General features: G+C 43.3%; 1 protein-coding gene across 1 annotated transcript in view; it reads right to left on the reverse strand.

Annotated features, from left to right (window-relative positions):
• gse1b (Gse1 coiled-coil protein b) overlaps positions 1-22,716 on the reverse strand; it is a 199,574-nt gene that overhangs the window by 117,335 nt on the left and 59,523 nt on the right. Inside the window, exon 2 of the mRNA XM_061665999.1 lies at positions 22,572-22,710. Within this exon, the coding sequence (XP_061521983.1) occupies positions 22,572-22,710 (139 nt within the window). The remainder of the gene's footprint in view (positions 1-22,571; positions 22,711-22,716) is intronic.

The raw sequence follows: 22,716 nt of genomic DNA on the forward strand, positions 1-22,716 counted from the left end.
CCAAAATGTGGGTTTGCCACTCAAAAAGGCTCACTGAACTGTACCGCAAAATGTAACTGAATACGCTTCTTTCCGGTGGAGTGGAGTGGAGACTTTACAAGAGAGGATAGTCTATCCCAGTCACTGCTGTAGAGCCACAGCAGGGGCATGGTTGAGGATGAGGTCAAGAGCCCATAGCGATATCATGGCCCAAATGAAGAGGAAGGCGGCGCAAGGGGGGTACGCAAGGCCAGGTGCGGAGTGCCAGGTGGCAGCAGTGGCATGCCCCGCCACCTGTCCCGGGGAATATGAACCCCGCTCCCTCCGCCTGTTCGCTCGCTATGGGATGACACCGGCTCCCCGTCTGCCCGGTTGGAGCGCTGGCTGTCAGCCCGTCCGTCCATCCGGCTGTCCGCTCGTCTGTCGGCCCAAACCGTCGGTTACCCAGTCGGCCTCCATGCCTTTCTGCCAGGCACGTTCATCTCGCCCCTGTTGAAACAGCTTGCTAGCGCCACCTGCGTTCACCATCCCCTCGCCATGTTAAGGTCCGTCCGCCTCTACTCATTCACTACGCACCTCGTCTTTTCTCCAAATTGCCACAACCGCCCCTTCTCTCTTTCTTTCTTTTCCCTCTCCTTCACCCTCAGGCTCGTCTTCAGCAGAGGCAAGCACACTAACAAGATTTAGATATGCAATAGCTATCATTGCAACCAGTCATGTCAATTACAGCGGCAGCACGCACACACAAACACTATAAGAACAATACTTCGAGGAAGGATACAAGACTGCGTTTCATGCACTGCCAGCTATTCATCTTCAAACAAGTGTTCCGTTTAAAATGCACAGCCTCCACTCAGTGCCCTCTTAGAAGGGAAAGTACGTACAAAACACTGCGCTACTGGCTTGAAAACCATCTTTGAAGACGCGCGGGTCGCTCTGGGGGTAACGTTTTCTGACACTTCACTTGGCAGCAGGAAGTGGTCGGGAAGTGACGCGGCCGCCGAGATTGCCTGCTCCGCCGGTGTGTGTGTGTGTGTGGGGTAGAAAAACGATGTTTGAAAATGTGTGCATGGCAGAGAAGCTTCACGAGCGTGTCGCAAGAGGACAGCAGAAACTCCTCCTGCCAGGCTTGCACCATCTGTCTCTCTGTCTGTGCCTCACAGCCGGGCCCAAAGCGGGCCCCAGCAGAGCCAGCGTGAAATTAGCTGCCTTTGTGAGGCTTTGTCTGCTTGTGTGTGTGTGTTTGGGTGCACCAGCACGCTTGGATTTGACGCGTATTTTGTACCATATTTGTCACCAGGCTGTCAAGAGGTAACCCACGTTTTTGGTACGAGTAATAAAATGCGCGCGGGTGGAATCCGCGGTTTCATCTAACGCCGCCGTACCCTGACCTCTGGTCTCGCGGTGACCTTAGCCTCTATGCACTCCACCTCCGCCAGCCAGCAAGTGACGTATGCCACAGTGAGCATGTTTGTGTGCTTTCGTCTGGTCAAGCGACCCCTGGTAGCCTATCTGGCCCTGGTCAGCCATATTTAGGTCCCAGGAGGCTTTCTGATATCCACTCAGAACACTGACCCTTCAAGACCTTTGGCCTGGCCTTTTGACCCCAGGCGTTAGCGAGACCAGTCTTCCTCCTCCTCGCCGACAAACGTGTGATAAATCAAGTCTACCCTGACACACACACACACGCGCGCACACACACCAATTATCCCAGCGCCACATCATCACCGCACCCCCCTCGCATTGATGAGCCCAGAGGTTAAAGGTTGTTGACATTCCTCACACACTGCTGAACACTATTACTCGGCCCACACACACACATGCAGACAGAGCACAAACACACAACGAGTGAGGTGAATGCTCTCCGGAAGTCAAACGGAAAGTAAAGTAAACATTCCTAAAGGTTGCTTCACCATAAATATTTTATTGCAAACAAATTAGAAAAAAAAAAGAAAAGTGGTTCTATTTGCGGTCTGAGGTGCGGACAGGGCAGTCTGGGCTGACCGGATGAAAAATGCTCCCGCCATGTGATGGATAATCATTATATTCTTCTCAGCTGCACTTGGCTCGGAGACAAACCGTCGGGCGAACAGACAGCTTCATAGCACAGAGCTCAATCAAACCAACGGTAAACACACACACACCAACGGGATTACATACACATATGCATGCACATTCCGAGGAAGCGATCCTTGAGCCTGCAGAGCCTAACTCAGACTGATAACACCAAACAAATCAGACTGTCGGCCCCTCTACCCCACCCTCGCGTCCCCCCCCCCCCCCCACACACCACTGACATTTTGATTGGTGAATAACTTTCTTTGCTAATTAATTCCTCAAAGTGCCACTTAACCTTGCGCAATGGTTGACTTCTGCCATTATCCTTATAGAGACGAGCAGAGGGGAAATAGGGAATGAAGGCTGCGCTCGCCTGTGCTAAGCACCCTCTGCTGGATCAAGAAAGTACGACAAACTGCTCCACTGCTTTTCCCTGCCTACAGAGGAAGTTGGCAACACGTTCAAAGCGGAGGGGCTGTGCTGCACTCCTAAAACAAGCGGTCCAATCCCCCAGGAGAGATGGGCTTCTCACTAAGAACACAAAAGAGGAATAACGGCTGGAAAAGATCTCAGACAGTCTAGTTTACAGTCTAGTACATACCATGTATAGTCTGTGTGTGTGATGTGAGGACAGAAAAGCAACAAATGGGATTAACATATGAAATACACACACATGTCCGTGAGTCATTTCCTTAATGTGTTTATATACGTGCATTCCGAGGCTTGTGTGTCCTATCTCATCCCCTCTGATGCTTGACCTTACAATTACCTCTGGACCCTGCAACAATTGTCCCTTTGAGGCCTCGTGTCCCGCTGGGCCCTGACAGAAGGGAGGCAATTATTTGGTTGGGGGGGGGGCGCTAAAATGATTTAAAGACACTGTAGTAAGGGCAGATTTACATGGGACTGTTGTAACGAAAAACGTACTGTCTGTTTATACTGGGGATAGGTATAAATTCCAGTGACATTTGTGGTTAATGGTTCACTTAGACCTGCCAAGCTTATGAAGCATGAATCTGAATTTAACAAGCTAAAACCAAATCAAACCACTTCAGATCAGTTTACATGCTGCCCTAATGACGGCTGGCCAAATCACATTGTGTTAATGAATTTAGGAGGTTTCTAATCAAATCTGTGTGATCTGGTTGCAAGACTGACGTTCATGTGTGTGCCTGTGTTTGTGTGATTATAGCTTTGACTGTATTCTGACAGCAGGACAAAATGAACCTTAGTGGAGGCAGAAAAACAACAGGCTACAGGCTCTGGATACAAAGACTGTGTCAGGGTTTCACTAATACTGTCCGAAACCTTGGTGTACTGATAGATTCCGATCTGACTTTCAATAGTCATATCAAATCAATTACTAAAACAGCCTTCTACCAGCTGAAGAACATATCCAGAGTGAAGGTTTGCATGTGCAAAGCATACCAGGATAAGCTCATCCATCCCTTTATCTAAAGTAGACTTGACTATTGTAATGGTCTTCTGACTGGTCTCCCCCAAAAGCTCATTCAGCTCATTCAGAATCCTGCAGCTCAGGTTCTGACCAGAGCAAAGAAGTCTCTACACTGGCTCACAGTCATCTTTAGAATAGATTTTTTAAGTTCTGCTACTGGTCTATAAATCACAAAATGGTTTAGGTCCTGAATACATGAAAGAAATGCTAATGGAATATAAACCCAGTAGGGCTCTGAGATCTACAGACTCAGGTCAACAAGCATAGAGTCCAAAGCAAACATGCAAACGTCACTCCCAAGTGTGAATGTTTTTAAGATAAGGATTAAAAACAGTTCCCCTTTTAAATGATAATTCTTGCAAGGTACGCTGTTTTAATTGTACTTTTTTCCCCTCTTTGTTTTAAATGTTTATACACAGTTTTTGTCTTTGGTTTTAAATGCTTTTACTCGTGTAAAGCACATTGTTACCTTGTGTATGAAATGCGCAGTATAAATAAATTTGCTTTGCTTTGCTAATACAGTAATAACTAAAAATTAAACCTTAAACGATACAGGATTGAAACTTAATACAATTAATATAATGTTTTTAAAGTAAATTTAAAAGAATGTAAGCCTAAATTTAAAGACATATTTCTTCAGTAAGCCTCCTCCAACTGTTGTCATGTGACTACTTTTTCAAGTGACGGATGGTCATCTGACTGGATTGAGCAAAACTGTGGCTACCGCTAATGCTAATTCTGCGAAGTGCGGAGAGCATAGCGCAGGAAAGATAGCTTGTACGACTAGTAACACTGAAATTGCAGACCTTACAAGCTCATTTGGAAAGTAAGTATTCAGAAGTATGGGAGCATTTCAGTAACCCGGCTGAGAACAGAGATGGAAATCGCGTAACCGACATGTACCAGACTATTTGCCTTGAGTGCTTTAAAAAACTTCCCCAAATCCCGCCCCAGATATTAATGCATCTTCAAAGACACCATCCCAAAACTAATTTAAGTGGGTAACGGGGGGAAAAACACTGGCACAATCCACTCTTACAAATGTATTTATTATAGTAATAATTAATTGATTCATTATGATGCAATATTATTATAAAAATAATACTTATGAAAAAAATATTTGTATTCAATTAATTAATTTATAAAAAATCGAATCGTCTATTGAACCGTGGGTCGATATGAATCAAATTTTAATGTTGGTGCATCAGTTACAACCCAACCATAAAGACGCAAAGAGGGAATTGTTGCTCGCATGCATGCACATCTGGCAATCCCAAACGGCTCTACATTGACCCTGTTTAGTTCTCAGTCACACATTCACATTCTCATTTTGCGTGTCTTCTAGCTGCCTCACCGGTTACGCTGTATTTAAACATGCGAGAGCTCTTTGAGACGAGAGGGAGAGGCACGAGGGGATCAGTCGCGGCACATACACAACGCTCAGTCAAGTACGCTCGCAGTGCCGCGCACACCCACGAGCAGCCACAAAACACACCCCCTTCCGCCGCTCTGATTAATAAAGGTCAATTAGCAATTATAATTTCCATATTTAATCAGTCCCCTGTGGTGTCGCTCTGTGGCCTGCGCTTTGACAACCAACTCTCTCTCCTGTCCCACTTTAGCTCCATGTCACGCTCCTGCGCTCTTCCCATCTCTTATGTCATTAGCATCCGAGCATCCCTCCTTTCTCCTCCTCCTCTCTCAGTCCCTCCCTTATTACCATGTCATCTGTCCAACCTCTCTCTTTCCTCGCTGTTCTCTCTCTATCCCCTCCCTCTCCCGCGAATGACTCCCCTCATTAATCTCCTCGCTCTTCCTCTCGCTGTGTTCTTCCACGGGCCTTCAAACCTCTCGCTAATTGCAATTAATCACAGAGGGAAACAGATGCGAGGAACAAAAGGCAACCTGGGGAGGGCCGCATGCGGGCGCAGGTTTGTGTGTGTGTGTGTGTGTGTGTGTGTGTGTGTCCCCATGTGTACAACAGGGTGGGGGTTTGATTAAGTTGTCACTCAGGGTGCCACAAAAAGAAATGAAGGGTTGTGACTCCAGGTTGTGTTTGTGTGTGTTTTATGTGCATGATGCTGTCAAAACTCACTGTAGTTGTACCTGCGCAACCCCACTAAGTGTTGCTAACAATGAGAGTCCATAAAAAAAGATGAAGGGTCCCATCTAAATGATCCAGAGCAAATGGCGTAAGTGCATTTAGTGCATAGCCTAAACTCCTGCTAGCTAAGTGGAGCTAAGTGGTATGACTTGTTTCTGCATGTTTTGGTCATTACTCCAATTCACTCCATGTGACTGTGTGTGTATAGCTCCACTCATGCTCGACTTTCAGTGAAATAAAGGATGCTTCGTCTTTCTAATCATCGAACTGTTCATTAAAAATCCCATTTAATCATGCAAATGCATATATTTAACTAGGGACTAAGTTAGCATGTATGTTGGGTTAAATGTGCAGACCAACACGTAGGCAGGTACGTGGCAATACCTCATGGAAATAGTTTGACATATTAAACATTAAAAGGACAAATGATAAGGCATGGGCCGGTTACCGGTTTCAAAGTTTTAAAAAGTTAGGATTTCAAAACCGCTTAAACTAATATTTGCAACCTGCTACAAGAGTTAGCGTGTCAACAATTAGTGAAATAAATACTGAAGACTTGCTACCGAAACAAATAACTAGCTAACTAGCATGACTAACATCAGTTTGTTTCCGCTCTGACGTCACTTCACAATGCAAAGAAGAGCACTGATTAGCTATTCATTCATCTATTCTGAGAAATAAATATTTTTACTGTTGTACTACGTTTTAATTTCATTTCGAAAAATAATTTTTAAGGCGCATGTTTAATGGGCGAAAAAAAAAAGTACCCCAAACATTTCAAATTTTGATTTTTTTTTTTTTTTTTTAGAGCTGTAATTGCAATACCGTGAAACTGCAATATTTTTGCTCACGGTTATCATACCGTCAGAATCTGATATCGGCCCGTGCCTACTCACCACACAACATTGTATGGTCGTGGAGTGAGGCAAAAGACCTTCTGCCGTTGAAATAGGATAACTGGGCAAGAAAGCAAAACAAAAAATAATAAAAAACTTCTTCCATTATCTTGAAGTCTCTGTGCTCATGGATGGTGTTGTTTTATTTGTTTTTAATATCTCTGTAATGCTCATGTGGTTAAGATTTCTACAATAATTTATGGAAGTGGTTACAATTCATAATTATGCAACCTGCCTTCCTGATTTTTAATTAAAGTATATGGTGATTGCACCTGCAAAACGACGCATCAGACGATCATAAACCCCCTTTAATCAGTATACTTGCTTCCTCCAGATGCATATGTGTGTCGTCACCTCAAGGCCCTCTGCCTTGAGAGGTCACAAAATACTAGAGGACACACACGATGTAAAAGGAGAGTGCTGACACCCACACAATAAACACTGAGGCCTGTGCGTGCTGGGCACTAGTCATCCATCATGGCTATCTGCATCACTTATCAGCCACAAGCAGGAAGAGACTAAATGAAAAGGAACCAGAAGACAGACATATATTACGCTTTAGGAGCATAAACCCATCTAAACCAGACATATACTGTAGATTGAAAAGCCCTTCAAAAAAGACAGTGGGAGGCAGTACAGTGTATTGATGTGCTTTAACACAAGCTCGTTCTGCTCCAAATCCTCACTCGGATGCAGCGAGTGTCCGACACAAAAGGTTCCGGGTCCGCTGCAGGTAATTCACTTCATCTTATTTCCTCACATGGCTCTGAGAGGATCATTGCAAGTAGTTTTGAGCCCCTCCTTCCCCCACAGGAGTACATGTAGGGCATCAGAGGCACAATAATGAAATCAAGCTGATCTGATATGTTCCAGAGGATTAACACAATACGGTGACCCTCATATGACCTCCGGCATCAGATGGATAAAAAGGGAGGAGCGTTTGGGAGTGCAGCACCTCATGAATTGCTAAGAAGACACAAAGCAGGTGTTGTGTCCGTGCTCTTGGCAGTGAGGGTGAATCTGCGCACCCTTTTTTTGTGCTCTTCGAAAATGTCTCCAGGGCACTTTGAAGGAGCCGAACAGGAAATGAAAGGGTTATTTGAAAATAAAAACTCTATTTCGTGAGTGTCAGTGATTAACGATGGCCTCCACCTTTGTGACACAGTGCCTTCACGTGCTTAAACGAACGCAGCATATGGAGCTGTTTTGCTTGTCGAGTGAAAGTGGAGCATGAACGAAAGCCTGGGGGAGGCTCTATTAGTTTGCGATTCTCCTTTACCTGCCGATCCAACGATTCAAGAAATGACAAAGCCTTCCCCCCCACCACATACACGCAAAACAACACCCTCCCCTGACAATTCCATCCCAGCAGGGAGCTCATCCTTTATTCATTTTTTATATATTACCTCCTCCGAGTTGGCTGCTTGGCACACAGCAAACGCTGCACTTAACCCATTATGCTCGGTAACGCTCCCCAGAACAGTCACTCCCTCCGCGGGATAAATTATTAACTTCCTTCACATCCCACTATTTATCACTGAGCCCCATCGTGCGGAACCATTGCTCATATCCATGGCAACAAGGGCCCATTTGCGCTGCCATCGGATGCTGCTGAAGATGGGGCGGGGAGGAGATGAAGGGAGAAAAATACCTGCTTTTGGCAAGAGCTCCATTGTTTGCACGTCGCCACCTTTTTCGGCTTTAAACATCTTTACATCCTAACGTACTCTTTATTCACGCCACCAGTGCAGCCCTCGGGTCGAGAGATGGCAGTGGCGGGGTTAATTGGATCAGAGCTTTTTATTCGTCTCCATGGAGATGAATCATACAGTCGAGCTGACAGTATGAGCCTAGCGCTACGCCGTAACCTAATCACAATACTGAACCCAAGTGAGAGGGGCGACATAACCCAATAATACCCACGTGAACCTGCCGTGACCCGCATCCCTGCCAGCGCACAAACACATGCACACACACACACACACACACACACACACACACACACGCACGCACAGGGTGATGAGCCGGGCCGGTTAAACACACCGGGTTACATCCCATGATGCCTCGTGCATATGCACATGAGCTAGTGAGGAGAAGACCCTCACAGGTGTCCTAATTCATGAGTGTTTGCAGCTCATGAATAATTAAACACCAAATGCAAATGCTCTCCTTTGATCATTTACATTCATGTCTAACAGCATTAATTAATCAAACAAACCTTTTCTTTATCCCCAGGAATAGAAGGGGGTGGGGGGTGGGGGGAAGCATGCGGCGGAAGGAGCGTGCAAACACAAGAAGCAGACAAATATGCAAAACAGACAATTCACACAGCAAACAAGTTGACTAATCACACCACTTAAGACACATGTGAGGAGACAATTATTTGTGATGCATGGTCGCGTGATTCAACTTTGACAAGTGAAGGTGACTTCTTCAAGTGAGATTAGTCTCACCGCCTCTAGGTAGTAACACACAGTATGCTAATGCACTAAAACAGAGTGCTACAAAAATTGGATCTATGTTTGTACAGTAGTTGCTGTGTAGTTTTACCACACATGTTCTATTAGTGGTAATAGTGCATTATAGGCATGGAGGGTGCAGTCTCCTCAGAGGCATCCTTTCTGTTTTTCTGGATGGTATGAATTTCACATTTAATACAGAGCAGTGATTGTAAAGTTAATGTCTACACATACACATATTTTGTAATCCTTATTGTCTTTGTGCTCTGTCCCAAATTTGTCATTCAAACAGAACCCTATGAATTATGGCTTGCAACAAGCGCCCAGACATGGAAACTTGATATCAGATCCCACTGAAATTTGTTCAGCTTATGTAGCGTCTATTAAGAACCTAGCTAGTAGAAGTTCACTAGCCTCATTTTACAGGTGACAAATATCTAAACATTTGCAGACGTCGCTTCGTGTTTTTGTTACTGATACAGCTGTGCCTTGAATTACGAGTGAGCTGACTTACAAGTTTTTCGAGACGCGAGCCGTCGCTCGGCTGATATTTTTCCTTTGACCTGCGAGCAGAAATGCAAGATACGAGCGCTAGATGGTGGCAGCAAATTTAACTCACTGCACAACAAGCAGCAGTTTGGCAGACAGCGAAGAAATTTTTTTCTTAAAAAGAAAAATATTCCGACTGTCAAACTAAACTTAAAATAATGAGAATTACATGTTGCTCATTTAAAACAATCACACAACTTTGCCTTTGGAATGCTGCTTGCTTAATGCTAACACAAATGCAAAACGGCATCGGTATGGCATCTATACTGGCGGTGTTATAACCCTTTAAAAGCACCGGATATTTGAACACTAATGGTGTAGTAACACATGTAGACAGCCAATATACCAATCCTTACAGGCATATATTCTTTATTGTCTGTGGGAAAAAAAGACTAATATTACTGCAGCTTACTGAGTCAGTTGTGAAACTCTCCTTCACGTGTCTTCATGACTGTATTATAACGCCCCCTGGTGGCGAGGTCACGCATACCAGAAGGAGCACAATGTAGGGCTGGATCGAATTAATGGAATTTCCGTTCATTAGAATGGGGGAAGATGATTTGAGATGCACATGTGTTCGGAGTAACAAGCGTGGTCGCGGAACAAATTGAACTTGTGAGTCAAGGCGCCACTGTGATACAAAACACAAAGTGCAACACTGCCTAGTGTGAAGTGCTCTGAGTGCAACTACACAACACAAACCGCAGTCACACGCAGGCTAATGACGAGTTCTTTTTCGACACGCTGACTTGGCGAGAAAGACCTTATAAAGATCCACTCGTCATCTGACCTCCTGTTTATAGTAACAGTATCACACACAGTGCTCATAAACAGAGCCTTACTCCCCATCAGTCCACATCTCTGACTCTCTGTACTCCCTCAATTAGCACGGCTCTCCTTTGCTTAACCTACCAAACCACCTCCCGTTAATGCGCCCTTTTGCATGCGGGGCACACTCGCAGAGGCCTCGTCTTATACAAACACAGACGCCAATATGTACGCAGACTAGAAGTACCCGGCAGACTCCTCACTTTCTCCTCCTGCCGTCAATTTCCAGGAAGCAGAGAGAGGCACGTCCGACTTGTGGACCGTATCAATATCTTCCAGGAAGGGGAGGGAAGGAGGAAGGGAGTGGCGGCCCACCTCACAGGCTTCTCTTAGCACACCTCGTGAAGCGAAATGATAGTTGAAGTGGATGAGAGACGTCAAGTTGTGTGTGTGTGTGAGGGAGGGAGGATGGTGGGAAGAAAAGCGGGTTGTTAACATGATGGCAGAGGGTTGTAAAGACACAAGATATAGATCTACAGCATTTGTGTGACATGGGCCTGTTTAGTGTGCTTGTTTGTGTGTGTTTGTGTGTGTGTGTGCGTGCGTGAGTGCAGATATAAAAAGTCGACACACCCCTGTTGAAACGCCAGGTTTTTGTGATATAAAAAAATGACACCAAGATAAATCATTTCAAAACTTGTTCCACCATTATTGCGACCAAGAGTAATAAGTGCCTCAGATCAACGGCAAATAAAGGTCAGTTGTTCTAGTAGGCGTTTCCTGGCATTTTTGGTTTTGTGATAACACTGACTGGTATTTGGAACTGTCCAAAATTCCCTCCACCTTGTCTAAGAACCCAGTTCCAGCTGAAGAGCCCAGAAGCATGATGCTGCCACCACCATGCTTCTCTGAAGATATTTTCTTCTTTTGGGGATACGCAGTGTTGTGTTCGCACCAAAGATACTTTTTATAATTATGGCGCAAAAGTTCAACCTTGGTTCAATCTAACAATAACAGATTTTCCCACATGCATTTGGGAGATTTCAAGTGTGTTTTTGCAAACATTTTAAACCTTCTTTTTGGCCGCAATTGCAAAACATATATTCTTAGATCACAGAAACTGGCATTTGAACAAGGGTGTGTAGAGATTTGTATATCCACAGTAGCTGCCTGTCTGTACGAACATATTACCTTACTATACAGGTACACCTATATAATATTGAGATTCAATACAAGTAATCGATTGCAAAATAATGAGCTTTTTTTTGACACCTTTATAGGGCACTTGGAAATCCATTTGTATTCCACCTATTTGAATTACTACACACACATATAAGGTTTCATCGTTATTAACATTCTTCGTTTGTTAGCTGAGAGACATGACATGGTTCTAAAGCGCTGTAGTGAGACACGTAGCATCCATATTGACTGAGGTTTTAAGTTAACAAAGCTTCTTGCCCTATAAAAGGGTTATGATTCATGCATTACTCACAAAATCTTTTGCAAACAAGAGCACCTTCATCCATGTGGAAATTGTTTAATTAGTTTGTGGAGTTTGCATGTTCACCCCGTGCCTGGATGGGTTTTCTCCGGGCACTCCGGTTTCCTTCCACATCCCAGAAACATGCATGGTAGTTTATTTGAAGACTCTAAATTGCCCGTAGGTGTGAATGTGTGCACGAATGGTTGTTTGTTTCTATGTGCCCTGCGATTGGCTGGTGACCGGTTCAGGGTGTAGCTGGGATAGGCCCCAGCAGCCCGCGACCCTAGTGAGGATAAGCGGTAAAGAAAATGGATGGATGGATGGATCGTTTTGTGAGCAATCCTGCTAACATCTACGGCAGTCAGTAGTTCGCAGACCCCCATCAAGGCCATAAAAGAAAATAAATTGGTAAACTTGCACATTTTAAAAAATTATGTTTATTCCAAAATGAATTGTTGAACTGAGAAATGTTTCTCAACTCAAGTCCTTCTGGTGGGAGAAACACACATTACAAATTTAATGCCAATTAAATGTTACCCATCTTTTGTGACCTTTCACAATCTTGACATTTTTTTTTTCAAACTCAACGAAGTAGCTTTGTGTAATCATAGAATCAAGAGAAACACGTGACCCGTATATTATCGCATTGGTGTATGTAATTCATACCTCTTTGACAATGTTGATCAAAACTGATCGTCATTATCTTTTAAAAGAAAGTTTTTGTAATAAAGCGCTAAAGTATCCAGTGACTTTATATGCGATATAAATGCTGTATGTGTGCTGCTATATTACACCAGTTCATCCCAGCGTTAGTCAAACGGGAGTATCTTGGTTGTGCACATTTAAATATGCATGATGTGGTTAGGAGTGGAAAGGTCGACAACAGTTGAGATTCTCCGCCGGGGTGGTAAACAGACGCATTGCACCGTGGTCGAGCCTTTGACACACAAAACGTACGCGGTTGTTGACATGCAGAGCTGTCGAGGAGCTGCTGAGAGGATCAATACAGCGGAGCGCTTGTGCACCTCTTGTCTTTTCCTCTCTTCAAATCCTTGTTATTTTCTCCTGAACAAAGCGGCATGGAAGCAGAGAAGCTGCAATTAAAAACAGGATTGCATTTAAATCAGGTTTAAAAAAAAACAAAAAACTTTGCTACGCTATCTGAGCTTTGGATACTGTCGCTGTCAGCAACATATGCATGAGTGTGTCCCAGAGGCTGCACGCTCATAAAGGAAATACAATTGTCGAGTAGGTCCAACTCACCGGCACCCCACCAGCAAGAGCTCGGATGAGATAGGCAGATGAAACAGAATCGAGGCGGTGACAGAACAACGAGCCAAGGAGAGGCAGGGAGAACATGTAAAAGGACAAAATGCTTTCTTCCCGGCTTGGGAGTGTCTCATTTTTTCTCATTAGGAGCTTGGTGGATAAAAGAAGGCCTAATAGCCATGTATTTCTCTCCTCTCACTCCGCCTCTTTTCTCTCCCACTGTGCACACGCCACCTAATTAATTACACCTTATCATCATATTGCTATAACAACCACTGGCGGCTAATTAACGGTACGCCTCGATCGTGACCCCGTATTCAAGGGCTGTGCAAGTGTTTGTGTGAGAGAGCGGGATGCGAGAAACACCGAGCAGGGGCGGAAGAAATGCAGAAAATTGAAAGCGGTGGCAACAGCCGAGGTAAGAAGAAGAAAAAAAGCAACGTAGAAATGAGGAGCTCTTTGAAGTGACAGACACAAGGAGAGTTGGAGTGGGGTGGGGAGCGTGGGGGCTCATGGGAGGTAGATGGAGCACCGCCTCTCCACGCCGTGCTGGACTCCAACCAGCCTGCCTGGAGGCAGAGAGGCTGGTTCAGAGTCCCAACTAGGGGGCGTCGCACGCCGGACGCGTTACTTTCAATCCGCCCTGAGCCTGCCTGAGCCTGGCCAGATTGCAACGCCAGGCTCCTATGGCCGCACACGCACTCATACTGATTTTATCATAGAGGAGGAAGGCGGGGGGAATTGTTGAAGTGAGGCAAAGCCCAGAAAAACACACAGAGCCTGCACAAGCTGAAAACCACGTAGACCACATGAAACAGCCTCATGGCGCAACTGAGAGAGAGGGAAATGAAAAGCGAGAAACAGGGTGCGCTGGAGCCATAATTTGCTTAGTGGATGTGATTGGATTAGTGTTGGGGTCATATTATTTTTCACCCACGTCACACACACAAACACAGCCACACACACACACTTCCTGAATCCCATTGCCACAGTTTCAGCAATAATAGTGTTTGTGCTTAAGCAGAATGACATACATTTATTTTCAGTGTCAGTTGTCCCCCCCCCCCCCCCCCCTCCCAAGAGAATGGTGACATAAGTGTGGAGTACAAAGTAGTTAAGGTAAAAAAAACCCAAAAAAACTGAAATCCAGAATGGAATGAATTTGAAGGTCCAAACTCCAAAATTGTTTCCGTCAAGTTAAAACAGGCACAACATATCTGCTCACAAAACACAAAAGACAAAATCGATATATTTGCCTTTGTGTGACTGGAAATAGTAGAAAAGTGTAATCAAAGCAGGTATCTAACACCTCTAAAAAATGGTTTTGTGGTTTTTAATGAAGCAATGTATAAAAATTGGTTCGTTTTCATTCTTTTCCCTCATGAAATGAAGGAAAATGTAGTTTATCCGTTCCAGCCTTCACCCCCGAAAACAACAAATTGTGTTGTGTTTTTAAATAAGTATCACGCTTTAATGTTGTAGTTTATGAAAAAATAAACAGTAATTAAATAGAATGTAACGAATTAAACAGTTTTTGTCACTCTATTTTGCTTTAATTCAATGGACATTGTGCTGCTCTTCTTGTGTGCGCACCTTGACATACACGAAGAAGTGCCTCACAACTGATTTAGTAAGCTACAGAAATATTAGTCATTTTTCGCAAAGGATAAAGAATTTATCATTACTGTTGGGTGGTAAAAAAAAAACTGGCTCAATTTCATATTTTTCACAAATTAACCACACATGGGTCTGTTGTTGTGACGAATTATTGATCTGAAGTCTAGAAAATGGATTGCTGTCTTTGACGATGCAATGTGAATGGCTGAACAAACATGCCGTTTTTTTTTTTGTCTTGTTTTGTTTTCCAGAGAAGTGATGGTTTTGCAGATGTGAACAGTCCCCCCAGAGCCAGCGATATGCCCGTGAGTATTGTTATATTGTCTTTGTGTTGCTCCATTGTTTGTGTTCAAATATCCCTTGCTCAAAGGGTGATGACACTTTGACACAGATGCGATTTGTTAGCCCGTCTATGGCGTTTTGCATGTTTTGTTAGTTGTTGTTTTAAATACACGTGTATTTCTCTTTGTTTTATGTTTAGTTTGACAGCAAAGCTCAACTGGGAAAATACATATACAACTTTGGCTTTTGTTTGTTTTAAGAATTGTCAAACTGCTGCTTGTTGTGAAGTGAGTTGAGTTGAAGTCGAGTGACTCATATATCAAGGCAACACTGTACTTACAATAAGTTTTCCTAATATGATCCTTTAATTCTGATTCTAGGGATTGTACTATATTAATTAGACTGTAACACTAAATAAACAATAAAAAAGGGAGCGGGTGGGAAGAAAGTAGTGAGAGTGAAAAAGAATCAAGCACCAGTGATCTACCAGCAGAGTAGAAAGGCCATGTTCTCTGTCAGCTGTTAACATGGCCACCCCTAAAGTATTAAAAGCACACTATCACCTTGTGTGTGTGTGTCTAACAGTGGACCGCGAAGAATAGGGAGCTGCAAGGTTTCTCTCAAGACGGGGCTCAGTGTTGCCATCATGTGGTTGCTGCAAATAAGATGCCGGTGCTCTTTTGGAGACTGTACAGCACACACACAAACATGCATTCATGCCTACATGTGTTCATCAGCCCACATACTGTGATCACGCTTAAGACAAAATGAAAACAGAGACCTGAGTAATTGATGCGTGAATCCTGCTAGATGCATGTTAGTTAGCAGAAGAGACTGGATTTGCTCCAGGCCTCCCCCTACAGGCAGAAAGTTTAATTCAAGTTTAAGCTACTGAGATAAATGCGAATCCCACATGCATTTGGAGCTGTTTACTAATTTAAGAAGGCTAAAACTGACAAAAACTAATCTGTGTTATCTTGTCTTGGGGGGGGAGTGATAATTTTGGTGTGCACCAAAGTTTGGATGAACACTACACACATCTCTGAGTTTACAAAACATGACGTGTACTGGCTGGTCCACCAGTATCTCAGGCCATTAAAGCGGCTGATCCAGGGTTGCCATGGCAACAATAGAGACGCTATTTTCACCATTACAAACCAGTGTAGAGTCCACATTAGGAAGTCGCTGATCTCAATTACCTAATATATTGTTGCTTTTTAAAATCCACTGTAACGAAAGTCGTATGATATAGGTTGTGAAGTCGCAGGAGGCTTCTTGTTCCAGCTCTTAAGGAAATCGGGCGGGCAGGACGATATGAGAGATGAAACCACCCATTTTGATTTGAAGAGCAAGACACGCAAGAAAAAAAGCAAATAAGGGAAAATGAAAGCTGAGAATAAGAGTGCAATAGTGCTGTTGATCGGGGAGGACGGGAAGGAGGGATGTGGTGGGGGGGGTGTAGGGAGTTAACAAGAGCATATGACAGTACGACCAGTCCCTTCTCCTGACAGGCTTTATTACAGTGCCACCTGCAGAGAGACAGCAAAAAGCACTTAGCCACAGCCGACAGAGGAGAAGAGAGAAGGATGGAGAAGGGGGAGGGAGAATGCGTGGAAGGGATAATTGACATTGCAGGGTTTGGAGGAAAGCAACAAAAGGGAGGAAGGGGGGCAAAAAAGCTTAATCATGTACTCTTTATTTAACGACCGATTTTGGGATCTCAAGATCAATTTGTCATAAAAAAAAAAAATACATTTCAGCCATGCATCTAAAGGCACAGGGCAACTTCATGTTAGGATAGCATTCAAAGAAAACTGAATTCTAGAACAAAGAAATTGTGGAATGGGTTAATATCACTATAAAGCGCCTATGGTGTTCTTGTCAAATTCACTCATGAAAATGCAGAAGAATAAGAAAACTGAGGTCTTATTATAAGCGGCCAAACATTTCTGCAATGATACGTATCATACCATTTTTTTCCCACTGGATGTACGTGATTTTGGCATGTCGCACACACTGCTCTGCTAACTGCAGTGTATCATAAGTTGTTAAATGACATAAGTAAAAAGATGTTTTACATTGCCCTCGGCAAGTTATTTGAGCAAACAAATCATTTTGATCATGTGTATTCTATTTTCATAATCATAGGACGTCCCTGAAATTGCTGTTCACCCTGTCATTGTGGGGTAACTGCCCCTTTAAAACCCTTCGTTTCCAGCAACATTCTTTTTTTCTGTGGAGGCTGAAAGACAGTTGCAGAATAAATATTTACACTTGTGTTTTGTAATTTTCTTTGTCTACAGAGGGCCGTGGCTGAAATTACATACCCACTCTGTCATTTCAGAAATTCCAAATATATTTGCCAAAAAGTACACAGTCAGCTTCCTAACAGAATCATGTTGCTAAGTGAAGGTCCCCCATGTGCTCATTAAATGCTAACATTAGCCAAAAATTTCCATCCTCTCAGCAAGTGCAAATATTTCGCTGTTTGCATGTACATTGTCTACTTGTAGTTGGTTTATATAAAAAATAAATAAATAAATAAATAAAATTTAAGTATGTGAGCTTGGCAAGATGTAGCTCTAACAGCATAACACCTACTTAAAACAATGACTATGAAGTTCAATAGAAAATAATTTTTGGGGGTGAAATGAGACTTCTCAAAGGCAGCAAATGCTGCATTTGTTCTTGTTTGTCTGAGCACATTGTTGTGACTGCCAATCTCTGCAATCAGCAATGTGCTCACTGACAAGAACGAGGTAGTAGATTGCAATGAATGGGTATTCTCAGTTGCGCTATCAGCTAGTTAAGTCTTGGCGCAACATAAAATGGAAGGATGGTGTGAGATGACATGAGCAGAATGATGCAAGATATTAGACGAACAGGAGTCTACTGTTTGCATTCCGGGTAGTTCCATCATGACTGAATGGGCATTTGTATCTGGATTTTCTCTAAAATATAATGTGTCACACTTCTACAAAGTTTTGTGGAATTCGGATGTGTAGTTTCTGCGTAAAAGGTGTCCAATATAAGCCCCTTCTCATTTTCACACTTGGCAGAGGTAAAGAATACTATATATCTTTTAACACAGCATGTTTTTATTCTTGGACACTATTATGGATCGTATCCTTCAATCCTTATTGGTCTGACTCTTAGCAGTTGTAAATAAGACGACAAAAAGCAAGGCCGAGTTTGCAGGCGGACGGGTCTAATCCTGCTGGAACACCTGTTTCCTTGTGCCTGTGAGGTCAAAGTTGAGCGTCTAGAGGTCTTTGCTAAGTGGTCATCTCAGGTTTGCTGCGAGAACCTGATCTCACTGCTCAACACTGGGCCGTGACCTCGCGCTGAGTGGCAAAGCCAACATATATAGTCTGCTAAACCCTTTGTGTGCGTATATATTAAATATTCACTGAGTTAAACAGATGAATTCTGGTTCTGTTTTAATTCATTTACTGTCATTGTTTGGCGAAATTTATGCAGGCCATGAGGAGAAAATAATCAAGGAGATGAAATGAAGAGAGGTTCATTACTTCCTAAATGGTGGCGGTTCACATCTATTAGTGCTTTGTCCTGCTGATGTATTTGCTGATGAGCTTGAGCCAAGCAATGACGCGCTCTGCTGGCTGTGAATCTATAGGTCTCTCCTTAAATCTGCTGCTGCTGGCTCCCAGGCTGTGGATGGAAAACCACAGTCACTAAATCAAATCCATCCGCAGGAAAGAGGAGAGTGAGGGGGGTTGGCGTGCTGAAAGTGAGGAGGGCGAATGGTCTGTTTGTCAGCTTGTTGGAGAGAGGAATGTGTTGGAGAGTGGACAAATCAAGCAGGAGTCACTGCACAATGAGGTCAGTGTGACCAGAGGAGGTTGACTCACATGCTGACAAACAAACACTTTAAACACACACACACACAGACACACAGTCAACGATTGAGTGAAGCCATAACCTCGTGCCCACCCTGAGAGTGGCTAATAACTGTGGCACAGTGCCAAACCCACTGTCTCCTGACTAATCCCTCCCCCACACCCCCCAGCACCCAATGTCCGCCAGAACTGGCGCCACTCTGAAAAACAGGCCTCTGATTCTCCCAAAAAAATCCTGTGATCACCACTGAATTAGACGAACACTATGGCTAAAAAAACAGGCGTCTGTGGCTGATCCAGAGCCCCCTGAAGAAAAGATGTCATGGAACCATTCATCGGCATGCTGCAAATTCAGGGTTTCATTATGTCAAAATAGAAAAGGATTGAAATGTGAGTTTTATTTGGACTTTTCCAGTCACAAGGAAAATGGCAATTGTTCCCTCCCCACAAATTGCAGTCTCTATTATTGAGGTGCCGTGAACATGAAGCAAATCACGCCTTTGGCAATGTATTACAAAGCCAAGGTTGATGCCCTACTTGGTCTAAGAACCAATGTTGCCATATGTACACGAAACATTTTAAAAACCAGAATACATCATCCCATCCATATCCCATCTAACATTAATGCATGCTATTCTGCATGACAAAATTAGAGAGCATGTGAAGATAAATATGCTGATAGCTGTAACTCTGTCGCTGAAATGTAGCAAGCTCATGTCGGCCTAGGTGTTTCAAACTCATTTTCGTCATAGGTCGCATCGTAATTAGGGTTTCCTTAAAAGGGCCGTTATGACTGTGACAAACATTTAATAATGCAATAAGGCGACGATACATTTATACATGCAAAATTGCCCCTGCAATTGATCATCTTACATACCAGTGGTTCTCAAACGTTTTAGAAAAAGTACTTAGCTCTCCACGCACCACCCTCAAGACCAACATTAGATGACAGTAGTGTAGTAGGCCTAAATGTATCAAAACCAAGACAGAGCTTTTATTACGAGCATTTTGTATTGAATATTATTGTAATATATACATTATATTACAAGTTCAAAGCTTGGACACTAACAATTCACTTAAATATAGGCAAATAAATAAACTGTGATTAAAATAATGTCTCAATTCAAATAGTATTACACATAATAACTGAAACAAATAAAGGTTTTAAAACAAAAAGTCCTTAAAGGTTAAATGCAACTGAACTTTCGCATACTATATCTGCTGTACTAAAATTCAAGACTGACACTGAGATTGGTTGTGTTTAATTCTTTGGGGAGTTACACTTTGTTGCACCGCTATGATGTTACACCAGTAACGGTAGATTTTTGGTGACAGACTTGTAGGTGATAATAATTTACAACATTCAAAAAAAAAAAAAAAAACGTTCTACAGTGGAACTAAATGGACTCATGGCCTTGATATTAAAAGAAAAATCAGAGTGAGGATTTTGGAGGTTCCTGCTGTGACTTATGATGACTACTGAGCTTAACCTCAACCTTGCTTGGTGGTAAAAAGAGGACAGCGAGGTGGCACCTCGCCAAGGTTCTGGCTCTATGTACACACACTTTTTATCTGCTTTGTGGGAGCTGTGACAAGCTTGACAAGTCTTTTAGGAGGCTCACCCCACTTCCCGCTGTGGGTGGGACACAAGAGAATAATAGCAAAGTAGCAGAAGGGGTCTGTGCAAGCAGTGTCGTCCCTCCTCATGCCCCCAGTGGTTGTCACTTGTCACCCTCTCGCCTGCCCAGTCATCATTCTCATGTCAACCAGAAGGCTTTCCCTGTAACAGTTTCTCAGTGGAGCCCATGTGACATGACTAAAACACACTGTGGTCATCTCTGATAACGGAACTGCAGTCCTCCTCCGAAAAGCAAATCCCAAATATCGTGAAGGACGCCCCCAACCGGCACCCAGTGGTAGCGCTCCACACGCCCACGGTGGGTAATTGCAATTGTATTGAACTAGCCAGCAGCCAGAGTAGAAACACTGCCAAGTCCAGCTGTGATGTTGCCATCACAATACACTGAAAGCCTCATCTTGTGACAATTACATCTGTAGTATGTGTAATGCAGTGACAAACACATGGAAGGACACACAAACATGAATAAAGTAGAACCTCAAAAGTAGAAAGCCACTAAGGCTGTCTTATCCACAATTGGACTGTTTTCTTTTTAAATAAAACACACCTCTAATGATGCACAAAATATCTGAAGTCAATCTGTCGTTATGCATGATGTCACGTGAGCCCTTTGATAAATACCTTTGGATCAATGCAGGTGCACCTAGTGTTGTGGCCCATAAGTATAAATTGCAGGGGTGACCAGAAATTAGATGTACACAATACTACACGCGCACAACTAGAAACTAGAAACCCATCAGAGGGGGCCCATCCTCTGTTCATGTGTGTGAGCACCTCCTGTTTTCCACCACAGTAGAGGGACGTGCCATGTCAATGTGAGTCACAATACAACAAATGGGATGGAGAGCACTTAAATAACTCATGAAAACGTAGCTCTCAGGCCCTGTGAGACCACCGACAGTCATGTTGAGTGCTAGACTCCAACGTGCATGTCTGTGTTCGTGCCGCGGCCTTTGTCACGACTCTTTAACCAAGTGTCAGAGACCAACTTGTGGTTGAGATAGAGGGACTGCATGTATGTTTGTCTGGGTTTAGACTGGCTCTGTAGTAAAGAGTGCTTTCAGTAAACGACCGGGGGACCCTCATGGCTAAACATAAAATAGCCGGAGAGAAAAAAAGGGAGGAAGCCTGAGTATGCAGGAACGTTGATCTAGAGGGAGATAGGGAAGTGATAAATAAAAGTGTTGGAATAGCGAGATAAAGAGAAGTGGGTGGAGAAATACTTAAAATTTACATTTTGAGAAAAAGAAGAAAAGAATCAAACAGGCCTGTTGATAAGGTATAGTATAGTATAGTATAGTATAGTATAGGAACACCATGTAGAGGAAACATCAGCACTTTCCCCATTAAAATACTGAGCTCCTAAAGCCAGTGTAGTGATGGCATCCCTCAGGGCACATTCCCACGTACACATACAGATCGTCACGTTATCTTTTTTTATAGGCCAAGCTCCTACTTCAGCATAAAATCCTCATCTGTTAGCTTCTATTCAACAGTACCTCAAATTTCTAACAGCATTTTCAAGAAATTCCAGTAAAGGAGTAAACCAAAAAAAAATAAGCTTGGAGCATTAAGCAAATAAAACAGACAGTGACAGAAGCTAGAGGAATGCGAAAACTACAAAAGCATGGCTGCAGACAAGCACATTTGTCCAACTGGATATCCCCCACTCATTTATGATGCAAATAAATAAAAAAGTTTTCACTGCGAAATAGTTTATAAAACACAACATAAAAATCTATGAGATTTGGAACGATAAAGCGGAAGATACCTTTTCGGTTTAAGCAGATGAAAGTGAGCATGTGATGACTTCCTTTAAAGAATGAGTAGTTACAAGCTGTTTATAGTTCTCTCTGCTTGTTACAATATAAAGCAAGGCTATTGCTCAATTTTCACTTAGCTCATGATGTCATCAAACCATTACTCTGCACAATGAAATCAGATTTAAATTATCGGTTAATAAACCAGCCACCAGATTATGACTTGCGTGCATCACCCAGACACCTTTATAGTCAATTATGTATCATCATAACTGCTACCTGCAGCTTGGGTGCCAACTGCTGACACACTGCCAACACAAGTGAAGCATTTTAGAAATAAAAATAAACCACAGGCTTTCTTAATCTCTGGCATTCATAAGAGCATGACTTACTGGAACATGGGCGGTCGACGGGCTCGGATATCTCTGGCTCCAAGGTCACGGGATGAGGAGTGAGGTCACTTCCAGGTTGGGAGGTCTTTATGTTGGCCTCCTCGCCGGCTCTAGTCGGCTCCTCTGTCACAGTGCAGGCCTGAAA

The sequence above is a fragment of the Phycodurus eques genome, chromosome 2, assembly GCF_024500275.1.
Source record: "Phycodurus eques isolate BA_2022a chromosome 2, UOR_Pequ_1.1, whole genome shotgun sequence".
NCBI classification, from domain to species: Eukaryota; Metazoa; Chordata; class Actinopteri; order Syngnathiformes; family Syngnathidae; genus Phycodurus; species Phycodurus eques.